Source organism: Leopardus geoffroyi, chromosome B2, assembly GCF_018350155.1.
Source record: "Leopardus geoffroyi isolate Oge1 chromosome B2, O.geoffroyi_Oge1_pat1.0, whole genome shotgun sequence".
NCBI lineage: Eukaryota > Metazoa > Chordata > Mammalia > Carnivora > Felidae > Leopardus > Leopardus geoffroyi.
The window spans coordinates 63,150,846-63,167,608 of record NC_059332.1 but is presented as its reverse complement, the minus strand read 5'-3'; the positions used below and the strand labels follow the sequence as shown (position 1 = coordinate 63,167,608).

Sequence of the window (16,763 nt, the reverse complement as noted above, 5' to 3'; positions counted from 1 at the left end):
AATGTTTCTTAGATTATACAGTCCTGATGGCAAGATTCCCCTAACTGAGGAGAACCTGTTAGGGGTTTGTGCTTTTGTTACTCCCTATAGTTCCTACCTAAAAATCAGTGCTAAAATGTTAACTTTACTGGATCTCTTCACAATCAGTATTTTTCCTGAAGTCATCCTGACAGTAGTTTGGGCCTTTTGAACTTTAAATTTTTTTTTTTTTTTTTTTTTTTTTTTTTTTTTGGTTTTCTAAAGAAACTTTAGAAAGTTTCTTTGTTAAATATTTGAACTGCTAAAGAACCCAGCTCAGGAGTTTGAATATGTAAGTGTCATCAACAACTAAGAGTTAATTTTCTTCTACTTTTGGGTAGAACCTTTGTTTACCTAAAACTGACATAGATAAAAAATATTCTAAGTATGAATACTAGTTTTAGATATTTGTAATACATATTTCTTTTAAAGTACTATAGGTGATATTTTGTGCAACACAGAAGTTTTTCCTCCTACTCACAGAATTGGTCACTGCCAACTTACAAATTCAAAATAAACTTTTTAAAATATAATAAATATATATATCTGGAAAAAACTCTGTCCAAATAAAATAGATACTATATAGATAGTTTTTTCTTCCTTGCTTTATACTTTTATTGAAATGCAAATAAATAAGTTAATATCATCATAGAAGTATAATTTGCAAGAGGTTTATTTTTTTATGTTTTGATTCTACTTGACTACTTTTATTTGTTTTTTGATTTTATGGCCAGGGCAACAAATAATGAACTTTTTACATTTATTGCTCTAATTTTGTCACTTTTCTTTCTGAAAGTGGTGTGAAATAAGTCTCCAAGATTGAGTGTAGTAAATGGACATCAATGCGAATAGTTAAAAATTTAAATAACCTCCTGACATGCTCTGATCATTCACCTTTTTATAAGAATAAAAAGTATCAGTAGTACCAAGGGGTAAAGGTTTAAAACAGAAAAGTAGAATGATTGCTTTGTTTTACTTGCACACATTATCAGAGTGAATACCTTACTGTATATATTGTTGAACTCATTTAGTATTTCGTCTTTACAGAAGAGGATAGATCTTTGTGCTTTGCTTACAATTAAATTAGGTTAGAAAGGAGGTAGTGTTAGAGTCATTTCTTACATTCCTGTTTGATTCTCTACATGTACAATTTAAGGGATACCCAGCCCTTTACCTTAATCTTGTTTCTGAGTTAGGCACTAAAGTGACTGTCAACCTCCTTCCTTCTCTTCCCTTTTTTCTTTCTCTTGTTTATTTCATCTCTGTCTTCCATTTTCTCCCAGTTTAAGCATCTAGAGTAAGTCCTAGGAAGCTAGCTCACTGTTACTTCCATGATGCCCCTTCAACTGTGGATTGAAAAATAAATAGAAACTACTTTAATTATATGTATTGGTTAGAATCTTGAATGACATAAAAAAAATGCTAAGAAGAGAGTAGAAATTGCCCTAGCTTCACAACATGATATTTACCATTTATTTTGATATATTTCTGTTCTATTTATATAAATATGTTGAAATCATTATATATATTCTGTTCTTCTGATTTAAGACAAATTCTTGACCTTTTTTGTATTATGGCCTTTTTGGTTTTTAGCCCATGTCTCCTTTTCAGAATTATCTTATCTTTACTTTGAGAGAACAGGAGAGAGTGCCTTCAAGCCAGGGAGAAACAGAAGGAGAGGGAGAGAGAGAAACTCAAGCAGGCCCCATGCCCCGCATGGAGCCCCAATGGAGAGAGGGGCATGATCTTATGACCTTGAGATCATGACCTGAGGCGAAATCAGGAGTCAGATGCTTAACCAACTTGAGCCACCTAGGTGCCCTCTTCTCAAAATATTTTAAATGCAAAAAATAAAATACATAGGACTACAAAGAAAACTAATTATACTGAATACAGTAATAAAACTAAAAGAAATTTATAATGTAGTAAACACATATGTAAGAAACTTACCACACCCCTCTGTACATGGTGCAGATTTGGTTTGTTAATGTGTGTGTGGTGGCGGGGGAGGTTAATCTTTGTATAAAAAAATCACTAGACGGGCACCTGGGTGGCTCAGTTGGTTGAGCAGCCAACTTTGGCTCAGGTCATGATCTCACAGCTTGTGAGTTCAAGCCCCGTGTTGGGCTCTGTGCTGACAGCTCAGGGCCTGGGGCCTGCTTTGGATTCTGTGTCTCCCTCTCTCTCTGCCCCTCCCCTGCTCACACTCTGTCTCTGTCTCTCAAAAATAAACAAACATTGAAAAAAATTTTTTTAATTACTAGAAATTGAATTTTAGACCATTTCCTTTTATTCAAATTTTTATCTTTAAAACCATTAAGCAGAATTATTTTCTTTTTTGTAGTGCTTTTGTTCCTCTGAATGTTCCAAATAACAAAAATTCTACAGAGTGGGAAAAAGTGAAATTCTTGTTTGAAGAACTTGGAAGTAGTCGTAAGTATTCTTTTTAAAAACACACTCATAATAATACATATTTTGTACCTCTTGGGGCTTTTCTGAGTAGTCTGTTTTTGTAGTGTTAAGAATTTAACCTTACAGCTCTTTTGACTTGTGGTTAAAAGTGTGCTAGAAAAATTGGGAACTGTGTGATGTTAAGACTTACTTCTAGCTATTATGTAGTTAAGTCTCTTCATACAGTTACCAAGTTGAAACAAAAATATGATCTTCAAAGAATTTTAGCAGTGAAGGTCTTATAATTTCTATGTATTCATTAATTCACTGGGATTATATAGACAATGTTAAAGAAATGTGCTTGATATATTGTTTTTTATTTCTAACTTTTAGCCAATGAGAGAACCCTATATTGCTGTTTGATCATGATTAATTTTTTAAATGTTTATTTATCAGAGTGACATAGTGCGCGCATGTGAGTGCGAGTGTGGGAGGGGCAGAGAAAGAGGGAGAGAGAGAATCCCAAGTAGTCTCCATGCTGCCCACCCCCTAGACACAGGATTTGATCTCACGAACCATGAGATCATGACCTGAGCCAGTAACAAGAGTACGATGCTTAATCGACTGAGCCACCCAGGTGCCCCAGTAATTTTTTTATATAGAATATAAATTACAGAGGTTTTATATGAATGAAATAACATTTTATTATAAATGTACCTTACCAAAACATTCAGAATTGCTTTTTTAGAAGTTTTCCTTATGTGATTTAGGGTTTTAGAAGGAAAAAAAATAGGCAGGTTCAGGTTAAGTTAAGAAAGATGCTCACTCATTGAAAAGATACAATGGGTGTTAGAAACTGATATAAATGTGTACTTACTACTCAATTTCATGTGCATTTGAACATAGTAATAACTTTATTTTCGAAGAAACCTAGAATATCTATTTTACAAACCTGAAAAATTCTTATTGCTTTTCTATTTATTTTTAATAGGTACTGTACATTCTTGATCAACATTTCTTTTTCCTTACCCAGATACAATATTAAATGATGATTAAATTAAATCTTAGAGTCCTTGCTATACAACTTCTTAATTTTCTTGCTTTCCACTTAAGATTTCATCTTATAAATTGTGTTCCATTAATATCTTGCTGATACTAGCAGGAACTAGGATAGCAATCCTGGCATCTACTAATACTAAATTGTCAGGATTTATGCACCTGATCCTATTACTGAGGAATAAATTGCTTCTTTTCTTATAGTTAACTCCTTCAGGTCTCTTGAGTAATTACTCCTCTGCCTTAAACATCATTTCATAAGTTATGCTAGTCTTTGAGTATTAGTATAACTTGAATCAGTAATTATATAGGTAGCATTATTCTAATTTCTGTAATCTCGTGCTCTTTAGTCTTAACATTATTTCTTTTATCTCAAATCTTAAACACCATATCCTAGAGTACATTTTACTTACCAAAATTAGTAATATTAATTTTTTTGATTGGTCAACCATGTTAACATAATACTCCATTTTATCAATTGTAAGATGCATAGTTTCCCACATTTATATTTCTAATATTAGGATGCATTTTATTTTTTCTTTAATTTTTTTAACGTTTATTATTTAATTTTGAGAGAGAGGGAGAACAAGCCAGGGACAGGCAGAGAGAGAGGGAGACACAGGATCTGAAACAGGCTCCAAGCTCTGAGATGTAGGCACAGAGCCCAATGCGGGGCTCAAACTCAGGAATCATGTGATTGTAACCTGAGCTGAAATCAGATGCTTAACTGACTGAGCCACCCAGGTGTGTTTTATAAGTGATAGTACTTTAAAATTGCTATCAGCAAAATACCAGATCTCTCCTTGTTTTATGAACACTTTCCATTGATAATTCTAGTAAGATCAAGAAAGTAATAGCATCAAATGTTTTTGAGTCCATAAAATATGATGTTATAGCTTTATGAGATTAAGGCTTAAAATTTAGCCTTGCATGGTTTGTGAATTAGTTAATAATATGCTTTGTTCATGTGTTATATAAAAGCAAGACATGAGTTTTAAGAAGATAGATGATTCTAATTTTATTGTTATTCATGAAAAGATTAATATACATTAAATTAAAATTATATTTGGTTCCACAGGACTTGCATTTTAACTAGTTCAAAACAGTTTCGGGGTGCCTAGGTGGCTCAGTTGGTTATGCATCTGACTTCAGTTCAGGTCATGATCTCACAGCTCGTGGGTTTGAGCCCTGGGTCGGGCTCTGAGCTGACAGCTCAGAGCCTGATCCTGCTTTGGATTTTGTATCTCCCCCCCTCTCTGTCCCTCCCCTGCTCGCTCTCTATCTCTCTCTCTCTCTCTTTCTCAAAAATAAACATTTAAAAAAATGAAAAAAAAAAAAAAAAAGAAAATGAAACAGTTTCGATAGGACCTGCATTACAACTGGAAAAATTAGTATTACTAACTAACATTTAAGAATATTCAAATTTGCATTGTATTTTATTGTATAATCTGGTATAATAATTTAAAAGTGTTACTCCTGCCTCTGACTTATTGGCCTTCCCTTAAATAATTTCCTAAGTCTAACTTGTTAACATAGAATTCTATATTGGTGCTTTGTTTGAATTTATTTTTTTGTGTTTGCTTTTTTCCCCCCTGCCACATGGGCAGGCCAGCTCCTTTCAAATTAAAGGGTGAAATAAACTCTCTAAGATTTTAGTTTTACTCTATGTTGAAAACTTAATTGAAAATTAAGAACAAAGAAACCAAGAGTATCAAGATGGAAGGGAGAGGAAGAAAAAGTCAAGGTCACTGGCTTTCCTGGGTAATGTTATTTTTTTCAAGGTCTGCCATTGAGAAAGTCTAGGATGGTTTTTTTTGCCACCTTTTGAGCATGTAATATTTTGCTGCTTTCTTTTTAAGCTCAACTAGACAGTAGTTTTTCTGTTTAATTTTAAGAAGTGAAAGAAAGAAAATCTTAGTCCGAAAGATCTTCTGCAAATCAGTTTGTGAATAGCTCTTTAAAAACTCTTGTCTTCACTTGGAGTTGACACTTCAAAGATGAGGTAATACACATTGAGTTTATTCCTTCAGAATGTATTAAGAAACCCAGTTTTTATATTTTATATTGATTTTTTGAATATGAATGTTTGAATAGTATATATGTACACTTTTAACAGAGTTCTTATTCCTTTGCAGATGGTTTAGCTGCATTGTCATTTTCTATCAGTTCTCTGACCTTGATTGGAATGTTGGCAGCTATAACTTACACAGTAAGTGTAATGTTGATAATTGAGTTAAAATTAAAAAAATTACTTCATAAAGTAATACCTTAGTCATGTATTCAATTATATATTCCTCTTTATCATTTTAGTTTTCTTCTTCATTTTCTTAAGTTTTCTTTACATAGAGGAAGGCAAACTTTTAACTACTTAGTCACAATCATTTTATCTGTGTTTCTGAAATTTAATATTTAGAAACAAATCTTATAACTTGTAAACCTTGAAGTTAGTTATATACTATCCAGTAATAGATTTAGTGATTTATAAGCATATTAGAACTCTTAACTGTAGATCAGTATCTATTATGGATGCAATAGATTCATCCTACTTGGGCATATAGGGATTTTAAAATTAGATATTTATAACTTAATATTTCTCTAGTGTATAGAATCTAATCTTATACTCAGAGAGAGTATTTTTTATTTTTCCTGGAGATGGTAAGGTCTGAGTTAATAGCTTGCCAGTCTTGTGTACAGACTACTCTTTGAGGGTTTTGCTCCAATTATAGAGGAAAAACCAGTAATAAATGCTTCTTATCTACCTCCTGAAAGAGAATGGTATAAGAAACTTTAAATTATCTAGAACCTTTTCAGATTAATGGAATTTATGTTTATAGCATTCTTAATTCTTGCAGAAATGGGGAAATACTGGTTATAAAGAAAACATTTTTGGATATTGTTCCAATATGTCTTTCTTAGGCATGAAAGAAATGGGCTCCTAGTGTGATAGCAGAATCTAGTTTTGTTAGATAATCATTCAGGTGTCATGATTTAGAATAAAAGAAGTCTAAAATGCATGCATTTTAATATCTGTTAGGTGCTTATTTGGGTACTCTGTTTTATTCATTGCCATTTTTTTTTTTTTTCATGTATCACTACATAAGGAATTTGTCATAATATTAGTGGGTAGTTATTCTTCCATCTCACAGAATATAGGGGTAGTATGTTATTCTCTTTTAAGAAGCAGTCACAGATTAACAACAAATTAAGAGTTAGACCTGGACTCAAATTGCTATTCTGTGCCTGACTCATTAAGCTCATTTTGCATTTGTTTTTTAACCTTCCTGGGTCAGTGCCTTTCCCAGTAAACGGGAATAGAAAAATGCCTCTTACATATTTTTGAAGGTCAAATGACTTTGAAAACTGTAGGAAAATGAGTATGTAACAGTGGATAAAAGATTAGTCAGGAGAAACAAATGGAAAAAGAGGAAACCAATACGTAAGATCAATATCAAGAACTGTGAAGGGTCTAAAATTTTATCCTATTTGCAGTCTGCTACAGCTCTTTGGTTGTTGACTGAAGATGCAAGATTTCTGGGTCAAAGACAAAGACTTTTACTTACAGTAATAGCAGTAGCCTTAGGATTAGCAGTTTCTTGTGCTGGTTTCCTCAGTTCACTTCCCATGGGACAACGTTAAGTACACCAGATAGTACTTTCATGTAGAAGAGGAACTTTGAGCTTAGGGAACCCGAATCTTTATAATGGACAGTAAGCCTTTCTGCCCTTTGCTGTAGAGAAAGATGCTATCTTTGTTTTCCGAAGGCTGTTTTTCTATGTAAACATCATTGAAAAGATAGTATAGAAAAAAAATGAGCTTTAGTTGCAAGGTGTGCAGAAATGAGAGACCCAGGGAGGATTGTCTTCCAATAGTCAAATGGTAGATGCTATGAAGAAAAATAAGGCAGTATAATGGGATAGACTATACTGGAGGCTGGTTCTGCTGTAAAAGTCAGGAGTGCCTTCTCTAATATTTAAACAGAGACCTGAGTAACCAGCCATGAGGAGGAGTTAAGTGCAAAAATCCTGAGGCAGATACGTGTATGCTGTGTTCAGATAATAGCAGTGAGGCAAAGCCAGTGTGGCTGTAACTCAGTTAACAAGGGGAAGGATGACTGAAGTTTAGATGAGAAATAGCCAGAGGCCATGTTATGTAGAGCCTTTTAGACCATGGTTAGGATTTTGAATTTTGTTTTGAGATTAGAAGCCATTGAAAAGTTTTAAATGGAGAAGTAATAGGATCTAACATTTTAACACCATTGCTCTGGTGGATCTGAATTTCATAAGCTGTGGCAATGGTGAGTGTGGGAGTAGAAAAAATGTGAAGTTATTAAAATTCTTTAAAAGAGAGCTTCCCTCTAGGAACAATATTATTGTAAAGTAAATATTTTGAAGTAATATTTTATATTAGTCTAGCTGAAGCTGCAAAAATTATCATTTAAGCAATCAACTAAACCAAATAAAATAATCATACTGACTAAGTTACGATATCCTTAGAAGAACTTTATTTTTCTAGAGTGCAGAAGGCTGGGCTGAGGACATTGATATAACATGGCCCATGCTGGGAACCTAAAAGACATAGACGGTATGCTGAATTGGTAGAGAGGGATCCCTTAAGTCCTAAGCCCAAGGGAGAGGGTCCAATGTAACAGCATAGTAAGATTAAACTACCTAGGACTTACATTTTTTCTTTAAGTAGAATAAGCAATAAAATACGATCCTTGGTGAAGAATCATAAATGTGGATACTGTCTGTGGATCCCTTGAACTACTCTACTATCTAAATTTATTGATTCCTAAAGTGGGAATAATGTTTAATAAGATTTTGAGATTTTAAGCAGTTTACAGAGTCTTGGAATTTGTTGGCCCTCAGTGGTCACTAGTAGCTCACACTGTTGAATGTTCACACTTTAGTGTGATTTAAACTGTAGTGTACTCCTCTTTTCCATATCTTGCAGTGAAAGTCAACCAGATGCTAATAGCAGTTGGGTCATGATCAGTGAGAATGTGGTTTATGTAAAGATGAGTAAGTCAAAGAGGTATTCAAAGTTCGGTGGTCATTGCTTGGTGGGGGAGGGGATGGAGAGACAAACATCATTTAAATAGCACAAAATGTGCTCAGAGCTCAGTGGAAGAATGTTTTGCTACCGTACCAGTCTGGCCAGTTTTACTATCTAGTGTGTATTGAAGAGACCCTGTTTAAGGGGGTAGCATGGTGGTTGTAGCTGAGCGCTAGTCCCGAGTGAAAGTCTTTATGTAAAATCTGTTATCTGAACCATAGCTTCTCTGTCTGTAAAAATAGGCCATTAATACTCCATCTTTATTTAAAACTTGAGAGTTGAAAATTAACCTGTTTATAGATAGATGGTTTTATTATACAGAGGTGGTTAATAGTATTAATTATCATATTTGCTTACAGATATAAAGCTTTCTTCCAACTTGTTATGGAAAAGCTTGAGAATTGAGCTTTTCACATTGGTGGAGCATGGAAAGAGGGTACAGTACATATCCATGGGAAATAGAGGAGATTTAATTTTAATTAAAATACCCAAAGTGGGAAGTTAATATTTAGACTATTTTGACCCTGAGTGCAAAGAATTAATTATTAAAGGTAAAGTCATGTCTGTTACAGACTCTGTAACTGTTAGTATTGAGACCAGAGAAGTTTTTGTAATGTGTCAATAGAGTGTGATTTTTCTTACCTATACGTTATTGTTTAGTTTAGAAACTAGTTGATTACTTAAATTTTACCAAGATTATATCTATTCTGTGTCTTTAAGGGATAACTCAATAATTGGGCGCTCAATTTTAGAAGAATATCAGACAACATATAGCTTGACTATTGTTTTCAGCTTAAATTGAAAAGAATCTGCTACTTTTCAAATAAAAAAAGGAAACCTTTAAAGACAAATATTTATGTGGATATTTTAATTTTTTTGGTGCCACCAAGTGGGGAAATGTTGAATATACTTTTCATACAAAATGTATCCTGTGGACCACTGAAGTGCCTATAGAGGTGGTAACTACTGAACTTTCTATTATATACACATTGCAGTGAAAATCTGACCATGTCACGTGTGTATATATGTATACACATGCACATACACACACACATATAACATTATGCTAATACATATACATTTAATATAAAATATAAAATACTGGATTAAAGAAAATAAAAATGATAAACTAAGGATTCAGAAATAGAAATAGAGCATTGGGGGGCACCTGAGTGGCGCAGTCGGTTAAGCGTCCGACTTCAGCCAGGTCACGATCTCGCGGTCCGTGAGTTCGAGCCCCGCGTCAGGCTCTGGGCTGATGGCTCAGAGCCTGGAGCCTGTTTCCGATTCTGTGTCTCCCTCTCTCTCTGCCCCTCCCCCATTCATGCTCTGTCTCTCTCTGTCCCCAAAAAAATAAATAAACGTTGAAAAAAAAAATTAAAAAAAAAAAAATAGAGCATTGGTTCTCAGTAATCTTTGAGGAGAGAAAGGCTCTTTAAAAGTCAAATTTCTCAGCTTTCCATGTGATACTGTTTCATTGAGTCTATGCCACTGATTGTAAAATGTACTTTTACTTTACGTACCACTATGATGATCTCTGCCTATGCTTTTTATTATTTATAATTTTTGTTTTATATTTCATGAGGAGTTTTTTACATATGTAAGTACTTTTTTTTTCACTTATATAAATACATTTAAAAAATCATATTCTTCATATATAATAAAAATATATATACATGAAATAAATTGAAAAGGTGTTCCTAAAACTTCACATTTGGAATCTGAGTCTTCTGAATCACTTTTTTGAATTGGTTATTCATGTCCATGTTTTACTATACAAGATTGTTTCTTGGGGCACCTGGGTAGCTCAGTTGGTTGAGAGTCTGACTCTTGGTTTAGGTTCAGGTCATGATCCCAGGGTCATGGGATCAAGCCCCGTATTGGGCTCTGCACTGAGCATGGGGCTTGCTTAGATTTTCTCTCTCTCTCTCTCTCTCTCTCTCTCTCTCTCTCTCTCTCCCTCTCCCTCTCTCTCTCTCCCTCTCTCTCTTTCTCTCTCTCTCTCCTTCTGCCCCTCACCCCAGCTCACACATGTGTGCTCTCTCTCAAATTAAAAAAAAAAATGTTTCTTTTGTCTTATCAAGAGAATTAGTGATGTAGCTTTTCTTGAAGCCTCCACTCTTATCTCTGAAATTTTCTTTGAAGGTGCTAACGTACCCAATGTGTGTATAAACTGATTTTGTTGTTTCTTGTCTTGCCATATGAAGGGCAAATGGAAAATGGCTTTTACCTTGGGTATGTTGCTTTAAGCTCATAAAGCACTTGACTGTTGCTTTGCAAGAAAATACAGAATTATGCTCCTTGTTTCAATAAATATTTGCTTCACTGTTGGCTCCTTTGCTCTCTTTCTACACATTAACTTTTTGTTTCAATGTCAAATCACAGCCCTATCTTAAAGATATTTTAAGTGGCAATTAAACTCAGTAGTGATAGCAACAATGCATGTAACTCTGATGAAGAAGTAACTATAAAGCAACCAGCTGAGACCAAATTTGTGCCTGGGCTGGTAATGACAGCTATGTCATAACTTCTGTGTAGCCAGTGATTATAAGAGGCATCCAAATTTCACTAATGTTAAATGTGAGAAAATATATATGTATCTTAGAATCAATGAATATTTAAAGGGGAAATCTTAATTGAGTATATGTTTAATGAATTGTTTCATTAGTCATAACAGCACACGTGTTCTTGAGTAATAGGTGTTACAAGTACATGTAAGACATTTATGCAGTCTACAGGCAGTACCTTTATAGTATTCCATGGATCACAGATTGGAAACTATCATTCCGGATATTAGAGATATATACATAGGGAAAAGTTGCTGTTCTAAACTGGGCGGTGTAAGAAGGTATTAGAAATGTTTGTAATTTGTATATATTCTTTTGAAAATTTTGGGTTTTAATATGGATGGTGCTTTATTTTTGGAACTTGAAACAAATAAAATTGGAGGCAATTATGACCAACCTGGAAGCATATTAAATGATACAATCTCTTTAGCCTTGTTGATTTTCTGGTAATTCACTAGAGGGCAGTAGTAAGCAATAAAAGTTTGTTTCTGAAACGGATAGCTTTTTAAATACATTTTTTCCAAAGAAGTCTGAGGTTAAGTTCAAAAAGACTATTTGAGAACCTAAGGTTGTATTGACTAAATGTTTCATGTCAATTTTATTAGAATCTAAATATTATGGTTACATTTCCTGATAATCGTTGAAACTTAAACATGCAATCCTTCCTCCCCCCCGCAAAAACTCTAAAAGGTAGGTAACCCCAAACAATGACAACTTTCTCTAATTGTTTTTTTCAGACAATTAAAAATTCATGAAAAGATGTATTCTGGTCCCCTGTTAGCACAAGGTGTTACCAAGGACATATCTTTATTTTCTTAGATTTTTGGGTTAAGCTATTTAGGAATTTAGTTCAGCTAGTCTAATAAATATGTAAATTCCATGTAAGGAATTAGGTTTGTGTGAACTAAGATTTATTTTTCAAACAATTTTTGGTTAAATATTAATAGAAAAAATTATTTTAGTAATTTGATAAATCTTTATTCTTAGAATAAAGGTAGGAAAAAGAATTGAGACCTAGTTTTTATAGATCAGATAGTCTCCTGTACTTGTTAGTAGTCTGGCTGATAAATCTATGTTTTAAGAATTTTCTGCGTGATTCTGATTAGCCAAGTTTGGCCAATGTGCAATGTGTTTAGTGATGAAACAAATGTACAGACCAATCATGTTAACGTACAGTGTTTTGTACTACAATAGAGTTATAAGCAAGGCACATTTCAAGTCAAGGCATATTTCTCAGACATGGTGTAATTAAGCTGAGGCCTGAAGGGCATTGAAATTTGCTAGAGAAGTAGAGATGATAAGTTGGGCATTCTAGATAAAGGCACTGCATGTGCCAAAGCGTGGAAGCTGGAAATGCCTTTGTAAAACTGGAGTGTTTTAAGAATAGTGACCAATTCAGAGGTATGAGGCATGAGACACGCTGGTAGGGGTCATGAAGAGGTTTGTATGCCAGGATTAGATAATTACAAGACCAGTAATTCACAAGACCAGTCATTCTACCTATCATTGAAAAAAACAAAACAAAGCAAAATGAAACAAAACAATCTTACATGATACAGAAAAAAGTTGTACAACATAGAATTGCTCTGGTTGAAGTAGCAGCAGGCCTGGCTACCTGCCTTCTTGTCTCCTGTAGTGGCCCTAAAGGCATCTACCCAGAATCCTAGGGTCTCCTCCTAGAGCCCTTTGAAAACTATTTTAATTCATCCTAGATATCTTAATGGAAGTTAATTAGAGGAGTGACAGTCTGATGTGGGTGCTAGAGATTACTTTGCAAGCAGTGTAGAAGTTAGGTTTATAGAAGTGAGACTAGTAGACTACAGATTCTTTCGGAAATAATATTGAATACTGAGGTTCTGTATTTAGGGATAAAATCCATTCAACAGAGAGTAACAAGCATTGGGGTAAAATAAGCTTGTTTGGAGGTGGTTGGGAGGACAGGGAATTTATTTGGGCATAAACCGTTTAGCAAAATATTTTTGCCTTGGAATTTGGTTGTAAAAAGCAACATAGACTTGGTGTTAAAACGATATGCGAATGCAGATGATTGGTAAATAATCATGGTAATACTGCTTATTCATCAGAGTCTGAAAGTATTATGTTAGTTTCTTCCCAATAATGTTTTGAAAATTTGTGGAACTACTAGAAGAAACAAATGGGTCAGATGGTAAAAGGGATAGGAAAGTCCTGTAAGGAAAGGTTAAAGAGCTGTGGTATACTTTGGCTCCTGTAGGCTTCTTAATTTACATTTTCAGTGTTTTAAGTATATAATATTTTATATTCTTTACTTTTTCTATTTTATCAAGGTCATTACAAGTATAAATTTGATAAGAATTTATTAATTGCAAAAAAATTACTCTAAATTATGTGTTCTTCTAATATGAAACAGAACCTACTTCCTACTACCACTTTAGGAAGAAGGGGAGATGATAGGGAAATCATGAGAACATTAACTTTAAAATACTATATTTTAAGGTATTTCTCCCTTAGAAAATACAAGGATTTGAATATTGGGTAATAATTTTATATAATTATCTAGATACAATGTGTTATAGTTAGTTGGTATTACCTGATAGAACTAGTTGATTTCTGGGATTTTAGTATGTTCTTTGTATTCTCCCTTAATTAAAAATAAATAAATAAATAAATAAATAAAATAAAACAAAACAAAACCATGGAGGGAGTTTAAAGATGGTGGCATAAGAAGACCCTGAATTCACCTTCTCCCATGGACACGATAAACTTACAGCTATATTTGGAACTAGATGAATAGCACCTCCACAACAAAAGACAAAAAAGACACATTCAGTAGTGTAGGAGAATCAAAGATATGGCCTCACCCAGGGGACCCCATCCCAGGTGACGCCACAATCAGGAGGGATCCCCCAAATAAGGAACTTTCCCTTGAGTAAAGAGATTGTGTCCCCTATCAGGCATCCTGACCCTAGGGGCTGGCACTGGAGAGATATGCTGCCCCCCCCACCCCCCTGCCAAAAAAATCCTATCTGGTTTTGAAAGTCAATGGGTACGTTAAGAGAGGGAGAATCATAGAACTATAGGGAACAGAGATTTCTGCTCATAAGTGGTGTGTGCGTACACCTGCTCTCCCCAAGATCCAGCACAAAAGCAACAGATTGAAGAGTACTTACACTGTGAGAGAGAACCACTTAACTAATTTTAAGGTGGCTATGACAAAGGCAGGGACCTATAGGGACTTTATCTGGTGATGGAAGCATTGGTGGAGTCCATTTTTGGAATCTCATTCTAACTTGCTGATGACAGAGCAGATGTGTGCCATTTTTGTTATCCTTCCTGTAGCATGCTAGCACTAGAGTGCATACTGTGTCCACTTACCCCTTACCCTGGCTGGCAAGCACCCCGCACCACATAGCCCCCCAGCTGCAAAAGGGCCAGGCTAGTGTCCCCACTGTACTCACTCAGTGATTAGACTGCACATGGGCCAGATGAGCACCATGATCCCCACTTTCCCCATGTAGCAGCCAAGCTGCAGGTGGTCCAAGTGGGTGCTGTAAGTCCTGCCCAACCTGTGCAGAGAACCAAGCTGCAGCTGGGCTGGTAGAGTGCACTGAGCCCTGCCCTCACTGTGCAGCAGCCAAGCCACAACCCAGTTGGTCCAGCAACTTGAGTCCTACCTTCCTGTGCACCTGATAGGCTACAACTGGGCTGATGAGCACCTGAGCCCTGTTGTCCCCTAGCAGCAGCCAGGCTGTAATTAGCTTCCAGAGGGACCTTAAGCCCCATCTAACCTGCATAGAGACTGGGTCATAACCATGATGGGCAAGCAGCTGGAACCCCACTCTTCCTGCACAGTGCCTGAGCCACAACTGGGTGGGATGAGTGACCTTTCCACACAGCAGTGCTGGCTTTGCCACAGCTGGTGGGCATATGCAGCAAATAGAGTGGACATTCATATGAAGTGCCTGGCTCTGATGGCCAAGGGAGATTGGTCTCATGGCCCACATGAACCAGCTGTTACACAAGACCACTCTTTCAAGACTGAGGGAGGTAGCTATTTCACATAATACATATAGACATAGAGGCAAAATGAGATAGAAGAGTATGTCCCAAACCAAAGAATAAGGCACATCTACTTAAAACAAAACAAAAACTTTAATGAAATGGAGATAAGCAATTTACCTGATAAAGAATTCAGTAATGGTCCAAAAGATGCTTACTGATTTGGGGAGAAGAATGGATGAACACAGCAAGAACTTTAACAGAACTACAGAAAATATAAGAAGGTATCAAATAGAAGTTATAACTGAAATGAAAAATACACTAGAGGGGTTCAGTAGCAGAAGGGATAAACAGAAGCATGAATCAGTGAGCTTGTTGTACTATGTTTACATTATTTTTGCAACTTTACCTTTGAACCATACATGTTATCTATTCTGTGAATAGTATTATACAGATGTAAATTTATATAACTGTTAATGTGAAATAAGAGAATTATGGGACAGTATAATCATGATTCACTCCCATGTACCATGTTCTTCAGCGACTATAATCCTTTACAACTGCTTACTCTGCAGTTGCTCTTTTTTTTTTTTTTAATTTTATAAAGAGAGAGCACATGCGAGTGGGGAGAAGGACAGAGAAAGAGAGAGGGAGAATCTTAAGCAGCCTCCACGCTCAGCATAGAGCCCAGCATGGGGCTTGATCCCACAACCATGAACTTGGTCATGACCTGAACTGACATCAAAGTCAGACGCTCAACTGATTGAGCCACTCAGGTGCCCTGGCAGTTGCTTTAAAGGATCTTTCCCCCTCAAAATTGTGTATAATTGTGTGTAAAATAGTGGTACTAAAAACACATTTTAATTTTGTTTCTTTTAGGCCTATGGCATGTCTGCATTACCTTTAAATCTGATAAAAGGCACTAGAAGTGCTGCTTATGAACGTTTAGAAAACACTGAAGACATTGAAGAAGTGGAGCAACACATTCAAACGATTAAATCAAAAGTAAGTTGGTATTTTATTGTAATTGAAGCATAAAAGTACATTGTCTTTGTGCTATTTTCTGATATGACTTAGACATTGGCAATTCCATATTTTTGACATTGTTTGAATTTTTTTGCAACATATCCTTAAGAAACTATGTCCTTAGTTTTAAAATTTGTCTTTTGTGAAATGCAAAACATTGACAATTTGAGAATTTCTATCAGTGTTCAAACAACTAAAAAACAAAAATTCTTCTCAGGTATGAACAGGACCTTGCTTATCCCACATATACTGATTACATGTGTAACATCAGATTTTACTTTATCATTTATGTTCAAGTTTTACGTACTAGTGGAATAAGCTAAAAGTTACATGTAACCACTTGCCAATTAAATGTACTTCTAAAAACACAATGAAGTTTTTCTTTCTCTATCACCTTCAAGGAGCAGATAAATATTATCTATAGAGCATAGTAAAAAATAGAAAGTTTTCTGAATTATTCTACTAAACTAGCATAATCCTGATATAGAAACCAGATGGTAATTGCACACAAAAAGGGATATATATATGTACTGATATCTCTTATGAACATAGAAGCAAATGTTATAAAGAAAATATTAGCAATTCAAACCTATGCTATAATAGAATATGTTGTAATTATCAGATTAGGTTTATCATAGAAATGCAAAGTCTGACACATTAGAAAAATCTATT

The 16,763-nt window shown here is 35.0% G+C and overlaps 1 protein-coding gene across 2 annotated transcripts in view; it reads left to right on the top strand.

Moving 5' to 3' along the window:
* The window catches only part of LMBRD1 (LMBR1 domain containing 1), a 112,245-nt gene that overhangs the window by 39,311 nt on the left and 56,171 nt on the right, over positions 1 to 16,763 (top strand). For both annotated transcript variants that reach the window (XM_045498675.1, XM_045498676.1), the window contains 3 exons: positions 2,363 to 2,451; positions 5,601 to 5,674; positions 15,945 to 16,070. In XM_045498675.1, the coding sequence (XP_045354631.1) occupies positions 2,363 to 2,451; positions 5,601 to 5,674; positions 15,945 to 16,070 (289 nt within the window). The remainder of the gene's footprint in view (positions 1 to 2,362; positions 2,452 to 5,600; positions 5,675 to 15,944; positions 16,071 to 16,763) is intronic.